Consider the following 25,087-nt stretch of genomic DNA (forward strand, 5'->3'; position numbering starts at 1 on the left):
TATATTGGGAGCTCTTCGCAGCAAGTGCTCCTTGAGACTAAATGTATTTTCAAAACTTAGTTGATGAGATATCTAAACGTTGCTTCAAATATTAAAACGAGTGAATATTTACTTATGCTACAAATGGAAAGATTGTTAAATATGTAAGAGAGCACAACAGGAAAAACTGACACATTTATCAGCATCATGCTCTAGTGAGTGGGGGCGTATGCTGCCTGTGGTCTTGCCTTTCTTTTTGCTTGCTTTCTGTATAGCTAAATCATTAAGTTCCCCTGCACAGGAGAGAGGGAGAAACTTCTTGCCCTGGTGGTTCCCTGGCAGTGTTCAAGGCCAGGTTGGACGAGGCCTTGGGTGATGTGATTTAGCGTAGGGTGTCCCTGCCCACGGCAGGGAGTTGGAACTAGATGATCTTAAGGTCCTTTCCAACCCTAACGATTCTATGATTCTATAATATTATAATATGGATTATTAACAGTTACTGATTCGTTAGGAGGCAGAAGGCTGAGCCTTCTGTGAGAGAATATGCATTTGTAATACACTGATTTCTTTGTCAGTAGGAAACTCCCCTTCCTGCATGTCTTTAGAAATGTGACAGAAGTGGTAAACACCTATTTTTCCCTCTGTTCTTTATTGCTCTGCATATGCCATGTCTAGTTTATACAGCTGCTTTCAGTAAGCAACCAATGCTGTCTCCATGATGTTGTTGCTCACAGCATATTATAGAACAGAAGAATATTTAAAACGCAGTTTTAAGTAAGGAATTTGTGTTCTAAAAAGCTGATTAGGACTCTGAAGAGTTTTCATTCTGTGTGTGTATAAACCCTTTCATACCCTTCTGTGTGAAAACCCCCTTCAAACGTATACATTGTGGGTGTGTGTACACCTCAGTCAGTGTATGTTTAAAAGCTGTTACCCGGTGTAGCTGAAGTGTCTGACCTGGAAACTAGCAGGAAAAGATAAATTAAAGAAAATGTGTCAGATCAGATGTCTTCACTCTGATTTAAGTGTAAAAGAATTAAAACAAGCCAAAGAAAAGCTGAAGTTCTTATTTACTGTAATGTTTTGGTTGTGGAAGGAGTTGAATGTGATCTAGGCATGCTGTCTTGGCAGCTTGGAACGCAAGTTCATGCTGATCCTATTGAAGGAGTGATTATGATTTTTCATGTATTTGGGGAGAGTTGTAGCTCAAATGTTACCTGCTGCTGGGTGGTTCTCAGTGTGTAGGAAATAGCTTTGCACACCTCCTGAACTGTGCTCTTTTGGTACAGTGGACCTTGTTTTGTGAATTTTTACATCACATGCCAGACTTGATAAGGTCGACAGGCTACTTGTGTGTCTGCTGTTGAGAACTTCATTTGCAAGTCCTGTGGGGAACAGCAGTTTTGTAGTGTTGTACTAATGCGTGCTTGGTCCAGCTGAAAATCTTTTGTAATAAGAGGGAGAAGGATAATGTTGAATGAACCTCCCTTCACCTTGAGTAGTTTAGAGGACTTGATGAAGAAACAACTTTGTGAAAGTAGTTTTTTTCAAAATGGGCATACAGATGTTCTGGCATGCCAGCCATGCTGCGAAGGTGAAGTAGCAATGAGTTAAACAGCCATCTAGATTTGTATTATAGGGGCTGAATTCAATATTGTCTAGAGCCATTCTAAAATGAAACTTCTGAATGAACTTCTTAGCTGGGTTGGTCCTCTTCTAATTCTACCCAGCAGACTAAGAATGCAAAATTAAGCAATGAAATCAAAGTAAAGTGGCTGAAAATAAGAAGGCAAAATTGCATACATATTTATATAGGAAGTTGTGGTTGGGTGTTTGTGTTTTTGTTGTTGTTTGTGTGTTTAAAGAGGTGGTTTGCCAACAGGCAATTTGAGCTAAACCCCTCTACCAGATTTTATTTCTACTTTATGAAAGGTGGCAAAATCATTTGGAAACACAGTAAGCGTGGCTTTGTCGTACTTCTCTACTTGCTGTGATCAGTCTTGCTACACGGAAGAGCAACAGGCGGTAGCAGTAGTTTGAATAAATCCTTAAGTTCTGTGCTTTGGTGCAGAGCCTGAAGGTGCGGGCTCTCCTAAACACCGTTATTTTGGTGTGCCTGCTGTTTTGGGGTTCAAAAAGAATTAGTCTCTTAAAAGAAGAGATTTGGCTGGTGAAGCCCTGGCTGGTTGACATGCGCCATTTGTGTTGATGGAGGCACATTCTGATTTGGAGAGCATGCTCTCACTGGGGGCTGGTGCCCGATACTGCGATGCTTGTGCTTTCTTTCCAGTTGCGTAACGGCTTCTTGCCCAGCAGAAAAAAAACAAATGCTTGAAGTATTATTCCGTTTGTCTTTTTAACTGTGATTGCAGTCATACTGGCATCACAAGATGTAGCTTTTGATGTTTGTGGTAAATATGAATATAGTGATTGTATTATTCAGCACTGCTGCTGGTAGATACGACAGCGTCTAGCCCTAGGAGTTCACTGTGATACTTCATGTAATATATGTTTGTGTTCAGTGTATGGGGTCAGTTCTGTTTCCAAGTATTGAGACAATGCTGTGTTTGATGAGTTTGCATCACACTTCAAAATTAACTTGTGTTTTCAGTTTCTGGTATCAGTGTAACGTTTGCAGTGCCTGATTAAAACTGCCTCTGATGTTGTCCAAATCTAAAGGCAGCCCTGTAACAGTTTTCTTAGGTGGGTAGTAACTGTGTTTTTCAGCTGCAAAATTGGATCATATTGTCTTTTGCTTCCTACCAAGACTCACTCAAAGCTTGGAACCAACTTCTGGCCTTCCAGCCTCAGCCTTCACCCGTGATTTACGCAGGACTGAGGTTTCCACATCAGGTGAAGGCTGCCAGTGGCTTAGCTTGATTTTGTTGGTGTATGCTGGGCCAGGATTCCTGAGCTCTGAAATACCTTCTGTGTGTTAATCAAAGACCATAATTATGGTTTTTGTCAGTGAACTCTTCTGTTTGCTATGCCTAGAATTGGGTGCTGGTTGCTTTGGCGAGCTGGCATCAGAGCTGCCTCTGCAAAAATGCCTCTGCATCTTGCTGTTCTTGGTGATGGAGTGTGTGTGTGCCTATGAAGTTCATGTCCAGAATTGCCTCCGTGGTCATGTGAGGAAACAAATCCTATGGCATGTGTTGCTTGAACCACATTGGTGCTTTCTCCTTTGCTCCACTCCCTCCCTTCCATAGGTCAGAGGTCTGGTTTCGAGGTAGCTGGTGGGGGCACATTCCCTGAACTTGTATCTCTTTACCCTTTATACTTGCCATGGATATGTTTTCCTTCGTAAACTGCATGAAACCTCAATTGCCCGTGCTTTGTTATGAATCGTACAGCTTGAGTAAGGGAGTTCCTCAGGGCGAACAGTTCATGGGTGTGAAAGTGCGCCCATCAGGACAGCTTGTACGGCTCCGTATCCAAAACAAACAGTAACAGAGAGGTGCTGCTACTACCAGTAATAAGTTTTCTTCTGGGAGGAAAGAGAGGGTGAATAACTGCTTCGTATTTGTTAAGTAACTTGAGAAGTTGAGCAGCACCTAATATAAAAAGTATAGTTTTCTGTTGTGTTTTTTTTTTTTACCTGGGAAAAATGACTGCTGGTATCTCAGTGCTTTCAAAGTGATGCATAATGTAAGCAAAACACTTCATAAGTGCTACTGCTCAAATTGTGCATTTGCTGGAAGTTACTGAGCTTTCAGAAAGCCTCCCATGATGCCAAACTGCACTGTGGGAAGGGTGTGAGTGTCCTGGAACTAGCTCTCACTGATGGAGGCTTGAAAGAAGTTGGAAAACAAGTTCTCTTGAGTTAAACTGTAACTATAGTATTAGGTGGCTGCTCCTGGCTAGGCTTTACCCGCTGGGGGTTTTACTGCAACCGCAGCAACATGGTGATTGTGCTTTTGGGGGTGGTTAAAAGGGGCTGTTTATTTTGCAGAAGAATGAAGGGTGTCCTGGCAATTTCTCTGCAGCTCTGCTGCAGTGGTTTTACTAGCTAATTACTTTGCTACCTCCCCCCCCCAACTCTGTCGTGAGGAAATGTGAATTTATAGTTAATTATTAATGGTGGTCAGACCTGGAACAGCCTGTGCTTCTCCATGTTGTTAGTCTGCCAAGTTGGTCATGTTCTGAATTTGCCTAGAACTGCTTGAAAAGGCTGGAGACGTAGTGTTAAGAATCTAGTAAAGAACATGGTGACAGTTAGGTGAACATTACAGAGATGTTGCCAGAAGTGCTTCATTTCTCTGAGCAGTGTCTGCTTGTTTCTCTGCTTCTGCAGAGAAGCTTGACCAGGGTGGGGGGATGCAAACTGTGAAGCACCTCCTGTTCATTGTTATTGCTTTGTGAAAACATATTTATTTATTCCTTTAAATGAACAAAAAATGAATTTACTTATTTAAAATATGTTTACTTCATTACTTTGTTCAAATTTTCTTGAGAAGCACAGAATTCCAGAATTCAGTCTTACCTGTGATCAAAGTACACACATTTTGTATAGTTTAATGTCTAATAAGCCAAGTGTAGAGCTCCCAGTTCTCTCTGTTTCAAACTTGAGAGCTAACAAGACACGTTTCCTTTGAAGAAAGCCTATCTAGAGGCAATAATGTAGTTGGTAGGTGTCTCAGGACAGACTTTCTTTTCCAGATCCCCTGCAGTATTCACTAGCAGGGAGGTTGCACAGGAGTTGTGATGCAGCAGTCTCAGTACTGGAGCAAAGCAAGCTGGAGAAATCTGGAGCCTACTTCAGCTGGGAGCAGTCACTGTGCTGGAGTAGAGTTATTGTGGTCATCTTGCACTTGGAGAAGGACAAGAGGGCTTCAGAAATGTGTGTAGAGGGAATGGACACACTGTTCTGAGACTAAAACTGAATCAGGCCTGAAGCTGCTGTAGTAGCTGGAGACTGTCACCTGGGCATTGCTTTTCAGCCCATCTTCTGGTGGATTTGCGTGTTCTGCTCTGGTTTGCATCCTGGAGAGGTGGGTGTACATTTGGATGTATTTTAAATTTAACTGTAAGGTTGCAGAAGATGCTCATGGGTGTTCAAGCTCAAGTACCCTCACTGAAACGGCACAGGTTTGTCTTTAGCATTAGTTGCTTTGCTCTACACATCCCTCTTACTGTGCTGCTGGACTTGTTAGTGTTGATACAGTGTGGGCTAGGTCTGTATGAGGCAACAGTGGTAGTCTCAGTAAGAACCATGCAGAAAGATATATAAGCTTAGGGAAATGATTTGTGAGGGAGGGGGAGAATGAAAGATCCATCCTGTGATAGGTGACAATGTGCAGTTTATATTTTCTTCTATCAGAAGACCTGCTTAAAAAACAAACCCCAGAACAAACCAACAACCAGACCTCCTGCAGCAGCAGCTCTTTAGCAGCAGCTCTTTACGCTTTCCAGTGTAGCTGTCTATAGGATTATATTGTAACCTGAATCCCACAAAATAGTAAGAAAACCCCCAAACCCTGCAAACATACAAAACCCTAGCCAAAACCTGCCACCACTAAAACCCCACCACCCACAACCACCAAAAAAAATCCCCAACAGACCAACACAAAAGCCCTCCCTCCCCCCCCCTCCCCTGCTGTCTGGGTGTGGGGGGAAATCAGTTATGTTAATAAACTTCTCAAAGTGAAGACCTCCAGCAGTCGGTTGTATTGGAGAGTTGTATGTTGTTCTGGGGTATTTTCGTTGCATATATTCTAATGTGTAGTAAAGAATGTACTGTCTGAAAAGTCCTGAGCACTGCTTATGAGTGCATGGCAGAGGTCTTTAAGAACTCTCAAGTGTAGGATGCTGCAGGATTTTAATGTGCCTGTTTCACAGGAACACCTTATTCCTTGGTTATGTGAAGATACTCTTGCTTCTCTAAATGAGATTGTGTCTTGAAGTGTATATCTAAAAAAAAGACAAAATAAGGGGTGTAAAGGGGAAGTTGAGAAATCAGATGCTTCTACAAGAGCTCCAAGGCCATTTTTACTTTTCTGGAGTAAAATTTGGCTTTTTTTTTTTTTTTGTTCATGTTTGCATGAAAGGTTCTTCTCTCAGGGTATGTAATCCCTTTTATTTAGTGCCTTCCCCCTCCCCCCCCCTTTTTTTTTTCCTTGGGGTTGCTAAAAATGTTCTTATAATAACTCAATGAACACTTCTTATCTGAGAACAGAGCTGTTCCTGTGGTCAGAGTTCAGGGTCATGGAGTGAAGCCTAGCATGCAAACCCCAAAAGATGATAGCCTATTTTTTTCTCATCCAAATGAAATTAATGATAAAGCTGGGTCTGTGTGCTTCCAGTCCTTCTGGAGTGATTCGAATAACATGAGCTATAGAAGTCTTGCATGTTTTTGAAGACCAGTGATCCCAGCAGGCTCAGGTAAGGGTTTGAGTGGTCTTCTGGCTGTGTTGGAGGAGCATCATTCCCCGGTTTTCTCTGCCACTGGGTTGTTGTCCTGTCTTCAGAAAACCTCCTTAACTGCAGTGTAGGTTTATCACTGCTTTTTCAAAGTAGTCACCTTGAGAGCTAGTCTTAAACCCTTGGTGTGGAGCAGAGGGCCAGTGGCAGCCCATAAAGCTGGGTGGCTGCCGGCCTTTTCCAGCTCACTACATTGGCTGGCTCTGGGCAGACAAACAGCTTTGGAAAGGAAAGGGCTTTGAATTTTTTCTACTGCTGGGGCAAAAACCATTATGAGATGATGGTATGATGATTTTAATTGCTCTTAAGATGCTAAAATGTTAATTTGCATAAATCAAATCACAGCTTCAGAATAATCATGCCGTGTGTTCGGTTAGTTTTCATTTGATCAGTCATTGCAGTGTCTGGCTCAAATTTTATGGGACTCATCTGCAATTTAAATACCCATTGCCAGAATCTTCATGTGCTTGGTATGAGAAAGTGATTTAATTAAAGTATTACTGGTATTGAACTTGTTTTTTAGAGCTGACCAGACTTGTATAAGCCAAAACTTCCCTGGAAACTTGTAGTCATTTGCCATTCAGTGTATTTTTCTTAGGGTTTAGCATTCTGTGACATTAAAGCTTAAGGCTGGTGTTAGACAGCTCTGGAAGTGGACACAGTAGGGTGAGTGCAGAGACAAGAGCTGGAAGGTGCAGGATCTGAGAGAGTGACGTCTATGCAATTTAAGGGGGAATTGAGATTCCTTGTCCTGCATGCAGGCCAGCTACTGCTGTCATTGTCCTCCCTCTGATGCTCTGCTAGGACCAGACTCTTCTTCATGCCTGGGAAAGGGGGGAGGTACAGTGAGGAGCATGGCTCTGCTTTCCGTAGAGCTGGTGTCCTGAGCTGGGGACAAATTTGGGGACTAATCCTGTGCACAGTGGGGCTGCTGTGCTCAGGGGCTTCCCAGACGAGCAGGCTGGTTCCTCTTGTGAAAACTGATACACAAACTAATGCAATGGGATGCTGTATAATTTGGGGAGGCTGCTTGTTTTCTGTGAATGGATTAGATTCCAGGTAAATTACAATGTACAGTAAAGTTGCAGTTGTTTATGTGAACATACACATGCCTCTGTAAGATATTTTGGGCTCTGACGCACACTTTGATTGTTTTCTCTTTCATCACGGTGAAATTCTTTGAGCTTTGACAGTTGTTGTTTGTTCTCAGAAGCCTGATGGTGCTTACAATGAGTAGGTCTGATACCTTGTGGAACAGGTAGCTTTGGCTCACAGTTAAGAGCTTTTCAGTTATTTTAGATCATTGTTAATAAATATTTGAATTAACTTTTGCTACTGAATGTTTTTATGTATTTTTTTTTTAAGTGAAAGCTGAGTTTTTAATAGCACAAAGGTAGTTCCCCCGTTTAAAAATGACAGCTAGTGGTCTGCTGCAGACTATCTCAGTCACATCCTGATCAACCACCAACAGCAACTAGTGCAGTGACCTCCTGCTGCCGCAGCCCTTGTGTGCACTGGGAAGGCGTGGGGACGTTGCTGTGGACTGTAAGAAACTAAACTTGAAGTAACTTTAGGCTAGTTCATTTCGAAAATGTACTCATGTCCTGATCTTTTTAGAAGAGGAAGCTGCTTGGAAATGTAAATGCAGGATTCTCACTTGCTTTTTCTTTCCTTCTGTAGGTATGGCCTCACAAGTCTTGGTCTATCCACCATATGTTTATCAAACCCAGTCAAGTGCCTTTTGTAGTGTGAAGAAACTCAAACTAGAACCAAGCAGTTGCGTGTACCACGAAGGAACCTACCCACAAATCTGTGTGAATGGTAAAAACTTTGGAATTTCTCCCCACAGGGTTAGTACATTCTTTCAGACTAAAAATCCATTTGACAGACCTCGAGGACAGAACTTTTTGTTGACGTCAAATGCTGTTGCTTTAACAAATATTGCAGGTGCTACAAAAGTGTTAGTGGCGTGGGCACAGCAAACTCAGTTAGAGGCACCTCGGACTGGGGCAGATACCCTGGAAGGGCTCCAGCGATGTGGATTGAAGCGTAAGAGCGAAGAGTTGGATAATCAAAACGGCACGATGCAGATTGTTGATGAACTGTCCATCCTGCCTGCAATGTTGCAAACCAATGTGGGAAACCCAGTAACGGTTGTAACAACGGCTGCAACTTCAAAATCAAGTGGTACAAGTGGAGACGGAGATTACCAGTTAGTACAGCATGAGGTACTGTGCTCTGTGAAAAACACTTACGAAGTCCTTGATTTTCTTGGGCGAGGGACCTTTGGACAAGTTGTGAAGTGCTGGAAAAGGGGTACAAATGAGATTGTGGCAATCAAAATCTTGAAGAATCATCCTTCGTATGCACGCCAAGGACAAATAGAAGTGAGCATATTAGCGAGACTAAGTACTGAAAATGCTGATGAGTTTAACTTTGTGAGAGCCTATGAATGCTTTCAGCATCGTAACCATACTTGTCTGGTTTTTGAGATGTTGGAACAGAATTTATATGACTTCCTGAAACAAAACAAATTCAGCCCTCTGCAACTGAAAGTAATAAGGCCTATTCTGCAACAAGTGGCTACTGCACTGAAAAAACTAAAAAGTCTGGGTTTAATCCATGCTGACCTCAAACCAGAGAACATTATGTTGGTGGATCCTGTTCGACAGCCTTACCGGGTTAAAGTAATAGACTTTGGATCTGCCAGCCACGTATCAAAGACTATTTGTTCGACCTATTTACAATCTCGGTACTACAGGTAGGTGTCTTTTCATTTGTTTTTAGCTTTTAATGGAATAAAGTTTTTGCATTTATTAAAGTTAATGGCTTAAATAATTACTCTTCCAGATAACTAATAATAACTTGCAAAACATAAGGACCATCTAAGAAGGTTTAGGTCATGCTAAGTGTAAATGCTTGGTTAACATTTTAAATGTGAATACTTGCTCTTAATGCTTTTATGGTGGTGTTTTTTCCTAGAAGTATGCTTTGGGTTGCACTCTGAAGCCGTCACTCTACTGTTATTTTGAGATCTCTGATGAGATGTTTTAAAAGAAAAATAGAAAAAAAAAATTAGCTTTCAGTTGCTTGATTGGGGTGCCTTTGATGCCTTTCCTGAGTCCCTGATGTGATGATTTTTCTCTGTAAGCAGCTGGACAGTGTACTAGAAGTGCCATGTTTTCTGTCCTGTTGCCAAAGATTATGTAAATGTCTCTGTTTTTCTCCAGCACTTGTAAATATTTTGCCTAGTTCTTACAAACTCCTTTCTGACTGAGTGCCTTCAGCAGCTGTGAACTTCAGTGAACCTCTGGAGTTAGTGAGCAATAGGATACTTAAATATTTACAGTGATACCAGGTGAACATCTAAAGTGATTTCTGGTACTTGGTTGCATTCTACATTGACCTAGAAATGGGTGCATAGTTTTGATTTTTATTTTTTTTTGTTTGTTTTCCAGTCCTTTCTTTGTATAGTTATCCAATCATTGTGGTGTTAAAAAGCTATTAGTATTTAGCATCTTTGGAGGTCCTTTTGATTTCTTTATAAGCCACACTTGTCTTGAATGAAGACCTCTTTCAGTTCTGCTTTGCATCGATGGCAATAGTATGTCCTGTGTCTTGCCTGTCTGCCAGTTCAGTAAAAAGCTGGTAAACTAGGGCAATGAGTAATTTGAAGAAAATGTAGATGCAGAGTTCTCTATTGGTGGTGTGATTCAAATTAACTCTTCTGCAGCATGGCATGCAGTTTTTCAGATTTTATTGCTTTGGAAGCACCTGACTAGTGTAAATAAGACCAAAAAATATGAATTTGATTCAGAAGGACTCAAAATAGATGATGCCAGGGAAATGTGAGGAGAAAAGCATTAAAGAGGAATGAGAAGGGACTTCAGAGGATGGAATTTATTTTGCAAGAGGTTGTGCCTTCTTGTCAATCAGATAAACAGCTACTTATGAAATATAACTGTACTTAAATGTTTTTTGTATTAGAAAAGTGTGGGAGTGATAGTGCAGGTTTGACTTGTTTGACTATGGCATGTTGAAACAAACCCTTTACAAAAAACAGGCAGTGGTTGGGACATTGAAATCTATTTATTATTATTTTAATTTCCCTTTAAGCACAGTGGGGCTGTGTGCTTGTGTAGGTTATTTAGCAGGAGAACATTTGTATAAATAGATTTTCATTTAAAGCTTCAAGCTGAATTAATCCAATTAGAATTCAAACTAGAGGCATTTTTTAGAAAATGCTTATTCCATAGAGCACCTCTTTTATCAGCATGATCCCACGTGTATTCTTCTGCACAGGCTTTGCAAACTGTTTCTGTGCAGAGCTGTTTGTCTATTGTTGTGAGCCATATCTGTAACCCCTCTTGGCTGGGATCTTGGCATGGTCAGAGATGACCATGCATGAGATTTGATTTCACCAAGTAACAGGCACAATGCAATATTTAGACATTTATATGGATAATTTGTACGTAAGTATGGTGTGAACCTGGCTTTTTCTGATACACAAAAGCACTTAGCCAGGCCTAAGAATTTAAAGGAAAAGTTATTAAGAGGAAACATTTTGTTTTAAAATTACTATTTTAGGATCCGAGGTCCTTGAAAAGGATGGACTGAAAAGCCCTTAAACAACAGCATAGGCTGGGAGGGTGCAAGACTCTGTGTCCGCAACATCGGGATGCAGCTTCTCAACCGTGTGGTGCCAGTGCCAGTTCCACCTTCTGCCCTCTTGCATCTGCCCATGCTGGTGCCAGCAGCAAGAGGGAGGGATGTGGCCTGGAGAAAAGGGAGGAACTGTGCTCTCTGACAGCTTATGCCACTGTCATTTTCAAGAATAAAATCTGCACTTTCTCTATGGAAGGCATATGCCCAGCAGTGTCTACAGAGGTGTTACGTTGGATGCTCAAGAGAAATCCATAAAGAAGTATCACTAAAGTGAATAAACAGTGGTTTGTTGTTGTTCATTTGTTGTTTGTTTTTTACCCTCTCCCTCCAACGCGCCCCCCCCCCCCCCCCTTTTTTTTTTCTTGTTCATGGGACTATCATGAGCTAAATATAATGAGAATGGAGAAGACCACAAAAGCCAATGTTACTATGGGGTTTTTGAATGGTAGCACCAATATTTTATATCAGTAAGAGGAAGTGAGCAATGAATTGGGAAATAAGTATTAAGAGGATTAGGAATTAAGGGAGGGAAGGTAATTCAGCCAGGTGAGTGGATAATGGGCTGCCTTACTTACCTGAGTCTGTAGCAGAAGAAGAGGTGGCCTACTGATGGCTACTGGAGATATTAGAGTACTTTTACATGAAGAGAGATGGTGGAAAAAAATGAAAGTAATTGGATTTTGAAAAGGTGTAGAGAAGCAGAAAAATGGAGACAAAGTAGATGCAGTGATAATGATCTGATATTTTCCTGTTTCAGCTTTGTGAAGCAAAGTGATAGTACAAGAATGGTTAAAATGAGTATAAAAATCTTTTTGACATTTCATTACTTTTTTGGAAACTTCTGACTTGCATATTGCTAGAAGTTAGAGTATGAATATGAATAAATACCAACCACAATACATGTCTTGAGTCTCAGATTATGTTTGTTTTAAAGATGAAATGTTATTCTGAATGCTCTCTCCTTAAAAGACAGTGTCTGTGCTTACATGCCGATTTTATGCTGGTTGGGATTTTAATAGCTGTGGGCTAGAGGGATTGGGTATTTGAAGCCTCTTCTTCACTGCTGGCCTCACATGTTAAAACTGTTGACCTTTTATGAATGATCTAAGTAGGTAAATAACTAAGCAGTGTATACATTTTGGAAAGAAGAGAAAACCCTTACAGTGTAGATGCTCAAGCTTTGTCATATATGGGAATGGTATGATAAGTATGTTGCTGTCCTTTTGGTCAGCTGTACCCCAAATCTCAACAAGGGGAGTGATGCCTCCAAAACCATCCCTTTACCTAAGCATGATGCAGGTTGCAAAGGAGGGGAATCAACATGTTTATTTCTAAGTCTGGTGTCTTGTGGCTCATCTGGTGAGGCAGAAAGTTTTCTCAGGGCATGGTGTTTCCCTCTGGGAGTAATTTTCCTTTGCTATGCCTCTCTTGTAAGGTTAGATGTATTTAGAGAAGCGGGTGTCAACAGAGGGGTTCCAAATGGCAGGCTCCAAGAAGCAGTAACCTCCAGCAAGAGTTGAGTGATTGGAAGTGGTCAAGGCAGTCCTGCCTTTCTGCCTTGGGAGTCAAGTTGCTTTCCTTTCTGCTGCCATGAGAAGCAATAGCCTTCTCTGCATTTTGTGTTTGGAGATAACTCTTTAGGTCTGGTTTCGCAGCAGACCTTCTTTCTCCTGGTACTCCCCCCAGGAGTGTGTCTGGGGGAGAAACTTCCTTTGAAACATGTATAATTTCCCCTTTTTGCAATAGCTGTGCACAATGCCAGCAGTTAAGGAGTTCTGTGTTACTCACTAGCTAGTACCCTGAGGACAGAGATGTCTTCTGCACATCACTGTAGCATTCAGCCATTGTTCAGAGTGGGTGAAATTGTACTTAACAGGTGCACAGGTCTGTGTAATGGTAACAGCTATATGGCAGGGTTTGGTAATGAAGCCTCTTCCCTGATCCTTCTCCTACTTGTTGCTTGGCTGTAACACCAGCTGAGCTCATAAGATACATTGACACGTTGGCATTGCATGTTGAGCGTAGATCACTAAGGGAGAGCTATCATGTGGGCAAAGCTTCATTATTTCTAGGGTTTGCTGATGGTTGGGAGGAGTTTTTCAAGGGGAATCACCTTCCTGTTAATTTTGATTTGGGGTTTTCTTTTTTAAAGACAGGATTTTGAAAATGACACTTAAGTAAACCTTACAAAATTTGTCGTTCACAAAGTCCCTCTAAAATCATGTACTTAACATTAGCCATTGCAGATGTAGGAGTGAGTGTGTGACTTTACTGCGTGTTCCTTATGCACAGCTTTCACAGGGAGTTGAGCAGTCACTGCCCCACTGGTTACGTTTCCTGTCTTTTGCCTCCTGTTTCCAAAGGAAACATCTGCTTCATCAGACTGTGTCAGGTTATGCTGCTGTTAGAGCACAGCTGGAAATCTTACTGAAAACATGTTTTGAGAACAAGCAATCAGTTTCCTGATGGAAGGATGCTCTTCTTGGCATCCAGTGGTCTGTCTGCAAACTGCTGTTCAGCATAGCCACATTCACTGGGGAAAATGGAATGGTCAGCAAGCAATGTAGTTAATGTCCATATAAAATGGGGCACCAGCTGAACCTGTGATAGAATGATGGACAACTTGAGTGATGCTGGCTGAATGGAAGCTGTATGGTTATTAAGGGATGCTTGTGGCAGAAAACCATTTCCCAGCCCTACTGGTGACAGCAGTAAAATACAATCCTAGTTATTCAGCAGTGTGCCCAAAAGGAAGAGCAGATGATGTGAATAGATGTGCTCAGTGGAGTCAACTTGTTCCTGAATCGGACAGTGATATCCTCCCTCCAGTCTTCCAACTAAGGGTAGTCACTAATCAACAGAGTTGTTCCAGACTAAATGCCAAATGTCACTACTGTTGCGGCAGAGCTCCGAGAGGTGGAAAAATTGTTGGATATATTCCTGTTGGACGAGAGCAGGCTTTCCCCCCTCTTCTCCTCTCACCCTTCTCTCCCATGAAGGATCAGAGAGGATGGAGGAAGAGTGACAATCATGGTGTCCTATAGTGCTGACATGGCTTTCACTCACCCAGTCAGTTCTGCTGCAGCTCAGAAGAGTGATTTGGTCCTGTGTGAGCTCTTCTGCTTTAAAGTGATTCGCAAAAGGAATAAAGCAGTTGAGTTGTGTGGCTTAACTGCTGCCCTTGCACTGGGCTGCAGCAAGGGCTACATGTGTGCTCTGTGGCTGTTGCACTAGGACAGCTTTTTATTTATGACTTTTTCAGCTTCACACTTACTTTCAGAATAAACCACCACCAACTTCCACTGATTTTTATGAAATTTATGGGATCTGTTGTTCTCCTTCTAATACACATTCCTTCAAAATCAGAAAAAAATTCTTGTGGCTGTAAATTTCTGGAGAGGCTTGGTTTTGCACTGGCCTGTAACTTGATTAGATGTAGTCCTTGTCACTCCAGGGACCCCAGAGAGAACAGGCTGACAGTGCCTCCCTAGAATGGTTTTGTTAAACTGAATGTTTTCTTCTTGTAGGTTAGGATTGTCAGCAGTATGGGTTATTATGACTCAGTAGCACATCTGCTGCATTGGAGTAACTTACTGATTATATTCTTCTACCATCAGATCAACATACAACTTAAATACATTTTAAATATAATAATATAAATTCTCTTTATAAGGAAGACCAAGGGAGAAGTGCAAAATTGACACATCAGGAAGCAGCTGCTTTTTCAAGTCCACCCATTGCTGTCACATACTTTTAAGTTTCTAAATAGGCTCTATCTAGAGTGCGTTGTCTTCTTTTCTTCCTTTCACAATGCCTAAAATTCCTTTTTTTTTTTTAATTTTTATTTCTTAGAAATTTGGGGTTTAGATGTGAAAATGAGAAGCAGAGCCCTGTTAATAAATTGAGTTCCTGTCCGTCAGGGAAGCGCAGTATGTGAACAAGCTAAAAATGCCTCTGTAAACAACTTGCACTTCAACATGCTAGCAGATGTTATTCTATCACTTTGAACTGTGCATCACTGAAGTGTACTGGGATATCTTAAAATAGTTAGGGGTGGTGGCCAGAGACTCTAGACTACTATAGATGGTGAGGCAGTTTTGCTGCTGCAATGAAATAAGCCAGAAGTACTCGCTACTAAGGTCGTTTGCTTGCTCAAGGTCAGCATGTTCAAAGTCAGCTGCCAGACTTGTGAGCATGGTTACTGTCAGGAGTCCTGATACTGCAAGGATTTGCTATTACAAGTGAATTGGGACACTTCACAGTATTTTCCTCCCCTTTAAAATTGCAGGGCTGTGATTGCTGGTTTATTCTCTTATCTGAGCAAAGAGACCGTAAAGTCAAGATAAGCTTTTGTGGCTTGTGTCTGAACAAATTGCTATATTTGTTTGGCAAGATTTTGTTTGCATTTTTTGCGCAATGCTCATTAATTGTTTAACTGACTTCCCATTTTAAAGCTCTATTTTACCATTACCATTTTAGGAACTAACCAAAACCTTTCTAAGTATCCTCCAGGAATGCCAACCTTAGCTCATCATAACTTTATATAGCTCTTGATAACAAATGTAGTTTCAATTTTCTATTACTTTTTAGTCAGCATAATATGATATCTTATGCCTTTTTAGTCTCTATTCATAGAAGCAAAAAATAAGAGTTGTTATTTTGGTACTGGTGTGGGTTTGTGGTATTTTGGCATTGGGGGTTTTTGGGTTTTGTGCGTTTTTTGTGAGTTGTGTAGGAGCAACAACTCAAATCAGAGTTCAGAAAATGGTTCTCTTGGTCTTTAGGTTGTTTCAGTTTGAACAAAAGGGAAATGCTTTCATAACCTTGAAGGTAAAAGACCTCTTGGTTCTTGCTGTATTTCTGTTGGGTTTTTTTTGAGGTCGAATGATAAACCTAAGTTTGTCAAGGCTAAGGGTTTGGGAGGCAGCCTTTATTTTTTCATGCATTAAAATAGATGTACTGAAATGTGATCCTTTTTTTCATTGCACTGGTGCTTACGTCACAAAGATCTGTTCATCATACATCAGGACAGACATGAGTGTGGGTATATCAGGTGATTGCAGAGGGTATCAGTGGCAGCTACAATGCTGTGTTTGTAAATATTGTGTCTAACTGCTCCCACTGTGCCTGGTTTGAAAATACGGCTGTGTATTTCTATTGAAAGAGCAGCTAGTACTAGATCTCAATCACTGTGGTTGAAAGCAAAGCCTAAGCATCAGGCCTTGTCTCCATCTGCCATCCTTTGTCTTTGAAGGAGGGCTGTTTTGTGGGTGAAGGCCACCTTCTGCACCAGCTCACAGTATCACAGCATCTAGCATGGGCGAAGGTGATGGAGCATATGTATGGGGGAAGAAGTCTTCTGCATGTGTGGTTTAAACCCAGCTGGCAGCTAAGTACCATGAATTCTGGCATTAATTGGCAAGTGGCAGAGGTGTCTGACATGAAAATAAGTCTTTGGGATGTAATTAAGTAAAATTAATATTTGTGTGAAAATAAGTTGCCTGAAATGGCCATGTTGTCAAATGTTTATACTGTATGTTTGAAAGTCCTTGATCCTACAGGGCTAGCTAATAGTTTGGAGGAATTTTTGTTTGGACTATTAATAAAATACTTTAGAAGAAGTGAAATTGAATCAGAGGGCTGGGGAAAGCAAGCCAAAAGCAGTTCACAATTAATATTTTGAAGCAGTTACATTTTGAAACTATGATGTTACCTTAACAATGTGTTACTGTGTTACTGTGCTTGAAAATCTTGGACAGCAACAGTTGATTAAAGGACAGGCCTAATGTTATGTAAAGCAGTAGTACTTGTGGGTAAGTAAGTGGGTGTTTATGCAGATGAGGTTGTGCCGGTGAGGTGAAAAGTAAAATCATTTTTATTCCTATGAAGCATTTATTAAAACCCTGAATCTCCCTGCAGATGTCAGTGCAAAGAATGTGGGAGATAGGGCAATGCTATGGCCTTCTGTCCCATGTGCTTGCTGTTGGCAGTGGGCAGAAGCATACACTGGTGATACTAAGACCCCACAGAAGAGGGATGAGGTGATACTGATAATCAGTATTCAGTTTGTGTGTATATAAAACCATAAAACAATATTTTTTTTTGATTTTGCAGGTTCAAAAGTGATGTGAATTTAAAATGGTTTTTAATTGTCAAAAATTGATTTCAGGAATTGAATTAGACTATTTTTTTCATTATTTTTACTACTGTCTCTCAATGAAGCATACTTGCTGATAACTTTTGGATATGTGCATTTCATCAGCTCTTTGAAAACCTGCATGCATTACACTGATTATGTACAAGGCTTTTATATAAATCTAACAACATATGGAGCTTGAAATGCATATTACTGTAGTTTTATCAGCTGAAAACCTTTGTAATTTTTGAAATTGGTTTGTGTTGTTAGGGTAATGCTGTAGGTTACAAATTGGTAGTAGCACTTAGTGATAATTGCCAACAAGGTCTTGATGTCAAGAGTGTTGTTGGGACTGGATGTTGTGCCAAGTGCGTTTTTCTGAACCCCACTGTTTGCATTTTGGAGCTGTTAATTTTGTCACTCCTGATAATGGATCTTTCACTTCTTGCCATACCGTACTGTTTTAGCTCAAGATCCAGTGTGTATTGCTTTATATAAAATATGCTATTTGTCTATGTGTATTTTATTAAGAGTGTTTTTAACACCTTAATGTTTCTGCCAGCATTTCCACCTACCCCTGACCCCCGCTCACCCAAAGAGTGATTTCTGAGGTTCATTTAAAGTATTTGTAACCAAGTTTGAGTTCAGTAAAGTGTCTTGAGCTTCGTCTTGTGGTAAATCCAAAGGCTATACCTTAGGTTTTGGGGTTCTCTAGAACCTGATGAATGAATGAATGAATGAATGAATGAATGAATGAATGAATGAATAAATGAATTCTCTGATTCTCTGTTGGCTGCTACTGGTGGGTGACAGCAGGGCAGGAGGGACCTCTGGCTGCTCTTCCAGTTCTAGCAGTAGCACAGCAGATTGCAGGATGGTGTCCGTGCACTGAGGTACTTGCTATTGCCATCATGAGATAATCACACTGGACACAATGTTGGTGGAGATGCAGTCAAATTTGGATGCTTTACCTCTCTGGAAGAGTAGCTAGAAGTGGAGCAGAGGGTCTCAGCATTTTTGGTAATAAGAGCCCTAGGAAAGCAAAAGGGTGTGATTTGTAGATTATACTGTATGGCTTCTGACGGCTCTTTGGTTTTATTCTAGCCTTGAATTACTTCAACAGCTTCCACTAAGAAAGTATTCTTAAAAGTTTTCCTGTAGATGGGAAGTAGCTGGGAAGGCTCTGTAGTTGAATTTGCTGTCTGTCTGAGTATGCTGAGCAATTTCTGTAGAGAGATGCTGACAAGTCAAGTGCGTAACTACTACTGAAGTTTCTTTCTTGCTGTTTCTTTTCTGGGGTCTCTGCCTTGCCAGTAGATGGGCTGTCAGAGTCTCTACTCTGACAGGGTTGATGGAGGCCTGTTTTTTCATGACCAGCACCACTTCCAGCATCATAGAATAGTTAGTGTTGGAAGGGACCTCTGGAGATCAACTGATCCATCCCCCTGCCAGGGCAGAGCCATCTAGAGCAGGTTATACAGGAATGTGTCCAGGCAGGTCCTGAATGTCTCCAGAGAGGGAAACTTCAGAGCCTTCCTGGGCAGCCTGTTCCAGTGCTCTGCCGCCCTCAACTTAAAGAAGTTCTCTTGGTCTGTGTAATTTTCCTGCTTAACATAGCTTTTAATACAGGCAGCAGTTGTTTAGCTGTTAAAAACCTACCAACAAAGTTAGGGAACTGACAGGTATTTAACAAAGGAAAAAACCTGCAACTCTGTACAGTATTACATGGAGGGATAATTGGGAATTGGTGGTGTTAGTGCCTGCGTACTCCACCCTGCCCTCTGAATTGCTGTCCCACAGGGTGGTTGCTCACAGCATGGTGGCACACACCCTTTGGGATAGGTAGCTTGTAGCCAGGCACTTGTCTTCCTGAAAGAACAGCTCTACCGTTGCCTAAACATAGCAAGTGCTAATTTTATTTTGCTTCACCTCTGCTGTTCTGAGGTTACATTGGCTGTGATTATTAAACGTTTACATAGGAGAAAGAAATATAAAGAAAAGGGTCTGTCTGTGGCATCATTATTAGCCCATGTACAAGTGATACTAAATGACTTTCTACTCCCTCCCTGTTCTAACGTAGAGCTATCTGCTGTAAAATCAGAAGAGAAGCTCCAAAACTTGGTCTTGGTATTTGGTGCAGATGTGCTGTGTTGGATGGTGGTCATGCCTGCGTGCAGATTCCTGTTTTGTGGCTATTTTTTACCTTAAGTATTTTCATTCTGTGTGTACAGAGGATTGGGCTTACATGAGACCACTGGCTGACTCTTGTGGGGTTGTATGGAATAATGCTGGTGTCATACCCTTTAAATTATTTACTTAACCAGAGTATATAGGTCATATTCCTCCAGGATAAATAACCTGCATCAACTTTAACCATTTCACCAAAGAGAGTGTTGTGTGAATTAGGAATACCAAATGCAGAACAGTAACCTCAGCCCTTCCTTTATGGACAGAATTAAACTTCTACTAGAAGTTAATTACTTTAATTAGTGCTGTTCCTCCTCCTGGCTTTGGAGACCTGTAATTCCCTAGTTTGTGCGTGGTGCTTGTGTTGGATTTCCAGACATTTCCGATCGTGGATGCCAGGCTGATGCTTTGGGGAGGGCATCTTGAGTCACTGCAGGGTGAGTGCTGGGAAGGGACAGTGTTCCTGCAGTTTGGATGCTCCAATGTATGCCATGGGATAGCTCATCGGGCATGTTCAGGATGAATCCTTAAGAGCCAAGTGCCTGTGCTTGGCACAGAAGTGAACAGGAACCATTGCAATGCTGGAGCGGGAGGAGGAGGAGGAAGCAGGGGAGGGGCTGCTATGAGAAGCTGGTGTGGGACTGGGCCCCCAGCTGCACCCAGTGCCCTTCTGCAGCAGTGGGGCTGCTGCACACCAGTTGGAGCTATGTAATGACACATGTACCTTTTAGAAAGCTAGTGTGTTCATTTCGAGTTGCTTAAATGATATGAAAGGCTGCTCTATATGGTTGTATGTATTATTTGCACAGCCCCACCCCCACCACGCGTTACACGCCTGCATCCCTCAGTCTTGGTTGTTCATGAATTGCATTGCTCGTGAGTCTTTAGCATACATAAAATCAGATGCCATAGCTTGTTTCCCCTTTCTGCTGTGCTTTGATTTCACCTTTGCTTCAGAAGTTTAGAAAGACATTTTCAAGCATTTTTGCCTTGCCATTGTGCTTTCTGGGGCTGTGTCTTCAGAAAGAACTCTTTCTTGTCAGACAAATTTAATGTTTTGTCAAACAACTGTCTTGCAGGTTTGAGGTGAAAGCAAAAGGCTAATGTGTATTCGCAAGTCAAAAAGTCAAGTATTGTGTGTGTGTGTGTATATTTATGTTATTTTGTGCCAAACTTTTTTAGGGTATCAGTACTCCTAGGTATCCTTAGGAGTTTAAGTTCCTGCTGTTTCTCTCTGAAGGATAAGTACTTCATGCCTGTAAATTAATTATTTTTGAGGGGACATATTTACCTTATTGATATGCCATATTAGTTCTGTGTTTGGGGAATATTTCCATCACTTGGAAGCCTGTGGGTGTGTCAGGAATAGTGATAAGTGGTGAACATGGTGGACACACAAGGCCCAGTGTCTCACTGCCAGCCCTTGGGGCATGGATACCTAATGTGGAATGCACATGGGGAGGGTGGTGTGTTTGAGCAACCCCTACTACACTGCAGGTAGGTCGGCAGCATGCTGCTCTGAGAATTACTGGCTAATCAGTGTAATTATTTAGAGTATTTAAGTATCTTCAGTTAAGTAGCCAGCTTTGCTGCCTTAATAACATCTTACACAACTGCACCCTTCCCATGCTCCTTGCTGTCTCAAGGCAACGTGGCACAGGAGAATTCTCAGTGTGCAAAAGAGGTAGGAACGCAAAGGGAGTCGCTGAAAGCAATGTGCGATTAATAATGTTTTCTTTTGCAAGTCAAAATATCTTTTTGTCGTCTTCTTCCTAAATCTGTTGTCAGTTACTCTATTTACAGCCTTTTTTCTTTGAATAAACTGTTGTATATTACTAGAGAGCTGGTAGCTGAAAGGGATTAATACCCGTTTCTCTGGGTATTAACCTGTGATGTGGTTAACGAGTCTCTTTGTATTCTTCATGAAGCTTAACTTTTAAATTAAACTGGATTTTAAAGAAAATGCTTTAATTTTCGTACATTTCATTTCTAGTGTTTTATTTTTTCACCATTAGCCGCAGTCTTTTTTTCTTCATTAGACTCACATGTGACTTACCTAAGAAAAATATGAAAATTTTTTGTCATGCTTTGAAATCTGATTTGTGGAATTTGCACAAGAAACAAGTGCATGCTTGGGGTACTGTTTTTTATACATTTTATACAAATATTTATTAAACACATATTCCAGTGAAACAACCAATGTATTTCAAGTAGGTCTAGGTGTCAGTGCAATATTATTTTCTTTGTAAAAGAGAATTCTTCCTTTGCTTAATCTCATTATTTCTCCTGTATCAAACATAACCCATTCTGTAAAAGGCAGGATGAGGCAGAGGCCTGCAGAATACAGGTGTAAGCATCTAACAGCCTTCTGAAGAGTGTAAAACCAACTGTGAATGATCAAAAATACAGTCAGTGTCCAGTCTCTGACAGTGACTGACAGTGAAAGCCTAAGAAAAGACAAAGGAGCAAAGAAGTACATTTATATTGATAGTTCCTAGTATGTTCTCCTACCTGCTGGCTTTTTAGCTTCTGTTGGTTGGACCTTTAGTGTAGTGCATTAGAGGCAGGTTTTCGTTATGACATATACTTTTGGCAAGGCCAAATCCAGCAGTGGAGCTCCAAGATGCAGTTCTCCTTTATGAAATAGATTTTGTATTTGTTGTATGAAGAGTTCCTGATAAGGACCTGCTCTGTGGTACAACAGGCAATTTTATTGCATGAGTGACCAGTGCTTTGAACTGTGATCGTTGGCTGCCAATGTTGCTGAGCCAGGAGAGAGCCCAGGAAAACAGGGTAAATTGTGTCATGAAATTTTCCAAGCAGCTCTGTTCACGTGCAGTAGGAGAGTACTGTTTGCTGGTAGGGAATGAGGGAACTATGACTTGTTTTTGGAGCTCTTTGTCTGCAGGGAGCACATTAGCCTGTCCTGTCCCTAACACAAATGTTTTCTTTGGATTGTGTTCCTAGTGTACTTTAGCCTTTTTGGTTATTCCCCTTTGCCTTCCTAAGGACATTTTGGGGCCCTTCATTAGGAAGGCCTGTGCTCTGTCTCCCCCCCAGTGTTACTAACACCAGGAAACAGTGTTACTGAAAGAGGGGGAAGGAAGTTAGGCTTCAAAATTCCCAGAAACTGTAGTTTTCGTGGATTGGTTGTTCGTTTTTTTTTGTTTAGTTTTGGTTTGTTTTGGTTTTTTGTTGTTGTTGTTCCTGTTACTGTCACTAAACTTTAAAATGTGTTGTGTGAAGCACACTAAGAACCAGCTATGATTCCACTTTGAGTTTGCCTCTTTCTGATTTTAGCTACAAATGGGAATGAGATAAAAAAGTGAGGGCTCTTGCCTTGCTATTGACATGGCTCTTGGTGATTGCATGAGAATGTAGGGGTCAGGGGTTCCTCTTCCTTGCTCTGCATCTCCTACAGAAATGGAAGGACAAGGGAAGGCTCTGCAAAGGGGAGCAGTGCAGGGCAGGGCAGGCTTTCCAGCAGTACCACCCTGAGCGTGTGTGTGTGCAAGAGCTGTTGTTTTGAGGGAGGTCACTTCTGTTCTCTCCTAGCTAGCTTCTCTGTATATTAATGCATCTCTTCCATATTACATGTATGTTAAGAAGAGGGTGGAGAAGGTGAGTGTACATATCTGTGAGATCTCCTTTTGAGAGCAAAACCAAATGTTTACCTGAGAAATGCTTGCTTGAGAATGCAGAGCTGTATTTGGTTTCCCTCGGAAATGGCTGGGAGTTGAGTTCTAGCCAATCATTGATTTTTCACAGTATCAAAATCGAATCTTCTTTAAACTAAAAATACCCCACTAATATTAAAAATTAGGTGTTAATTTCTTGGTTGGCTGCAAAATGTACTCTAGCCTTCCAACCTGTGACTGATGTATGGTCTAATTTCATTAGAACAGGTAATCCTGTGTCATGCATCTCTTGAATGTTCTTTGCAGCAGGTTTTTTTTGGGTTGGGTTTTTGGCTATTTGGTTGTTTTTTTCTTTTTTTTTTTTTTAGAGCACTTTGGGAGCAAATTCATGATGAGCTTGTAATAGTCACAGATAAAGGAAATAGCTTATAGGTTTGTTCTGGAAATGATGACTTGACAGTAGCCTCTCGCAGTGGAATTTAGCTATCAATAGCATGTTAATCCAGTTAAGTAGAGAGCCTTTCATAGGGAAATACGAGTCATGTGTTCTAGCTAAATAATTAGGTTTAAAGTAATCACAAAACTTGTAAACATTGCCTCGATATTTTTGTTATTTCTTTTTTTGACATGATTATGACACAGCAATAACTCCCTGTTGAAGGGGTGGTACATGCATTGCCTGTGGGTGGGATGTATTCATCTGAAGCTGTGGTGGTACATGTAATCACTGACTTTGTCAACTAGCTCTTTCCTGTTTCAGTTTACTATTTAGAAAATACCAAATGGCATGACAGTTATACATCATTTTTTAAAATCATAGCAAGCTTGTACTGAGACATACCGGTGATTTGGAGAAGTTTGAAGCCAGTGCTCTGTTTTACCTGCCTTAGAAGTAAGTAGGTGTCCCCAGGGGCCAGTTTTCACCTGGGTACAACTGAGATCACATCCTCTTTCCCTTCTGGGGTATGGGCAGTGGTTTGACAGTTACACAACAGTTCCGATCAACTAGAAGGAATAACCTAGCCAGTTAAATGCATGATTGCTTACTTCAGTAACTCCTGTTGAAACTTCAGTCTTTCCATTCATAGATTTTTAGCATACTTTTTTTTTTTTTCCCCTCTGCTGAACAGTGAAACAAAGAAACCCTGCGATTTCACTTGTCTCTCATTTTAGTGGGTATACTGGCACCAGTGGGGGATGAGAAATACACAACACAGTGAGGTATGTGCTTATTCTGTAGAACAAAACCTATTTTCAGTAGCTATCTTGAAGTTGGTAGAGCTGTTAATAGTGTGCCTTGTTAAGATGCCATGCCCTTCTTTATGAAAAGATGCTGCTATAGAGTCCTTAAACCTTTCTGACGTAAGACTTCAGCACCTGGTCTTAGTAGATAAAATCTGGTGATGCTTGCTGGGTTGGTTGGTGTTCCTAATAGCTTACCATGCTGCTTTGACATTGGAAAGATAACGGGAGCAAGAGAGTGGCAACCAGTCATCTGCCACAGTTCAAATGTGAACTTTAACTACAATCATGGGTGTGCAATTGATAGTGAGTCTTTGTCCTGGGTTCAGCAGTAGCAGTCATTTTTCTCCTTCTTGGTAGCTGGTGCAGTGCAGTGTTTTGACTTTCGGCCTGGGAACAGAGCTGATAGCGATGTTTTGGTTTGGCCAAGGACTTTGTGAGCCTCATGCTATGCCAGGGAGGAGGGGAAGCTGGGAGGAAGCAGAGACAGGACACCTGACCCAAACTGACCAAAGAGGTATTCCATACCACAGCACGTCATGCCCAGGATGTAACTGGGAGTTAGCCGGAAGGGCTGGGAGACTGCAGGGTTGGAGGAGGTATCGGTCGGTGCTTGGTCGGGCTGAGGGGGGGCAAGTTATCGGTTGGCTGGTGGTGAGGTGGTGTATTCTCTTCCCTTGTTATTTCCTTTATCATTATTATCACTGGTGGTAGCAGTAGTGATTTGCGTTATACCTTAGTTACTAAACTGTTCTTATCTCAACCTGTGGGAGTTGCATTCTTTCCGATTCTCCTCTCCGTCCCTCCGAGAGCAGGGGGA

At 41.4% G+C, this 25,087-nt stretch overlaps 1 protein-coding gene across 4 annotated transcripts in view; it reads left to right on the forward strand.

The window, feature by feature from the left end:
- Positions 1-25,087, forward strand: part of HIPK3 (homeodomain interacting protein kinase 3) — a 101,281-nt gene that overhangs the window by 43,001 nt on the left and 33,193 nt on the right. For all 4 annotated transcript variants that reach the window (XM_061462823.1, XM_061462822.1, XM_061462825.1 and 1 more), the window contains exon 2: positions 8,080-9,160. In XM_061462823.1, coding sequence (XP_061318807.1) covers positions 8,082-9,160 — 1,079 coding nt within the window. In that variant the 5' untranslated portion in view covers positions 8,080-8,081. The remainder of the gene's footprint in view (positions 1-8,079; positions 9,161-25,087) is intronic.

This window comes from Pezoporus flaviventris, unplaced genomic scaffold, assembly GCF_033815535.1.
Source record: "Pezoporus flaviventris isolate CSIRO_AGI_PZ_B2104156 unplaced genomic scaffold, CSIRO_AGI_Pfla_v1 ptg000036l, whole genome shotgun sequence".
Classification (NCBI taxonomy): Eukaryota; Metazoa; Chordata; class Aves; order Psittaciformes; family Psittacidae; genus Pezoporus; species Pezoporus flaviventris.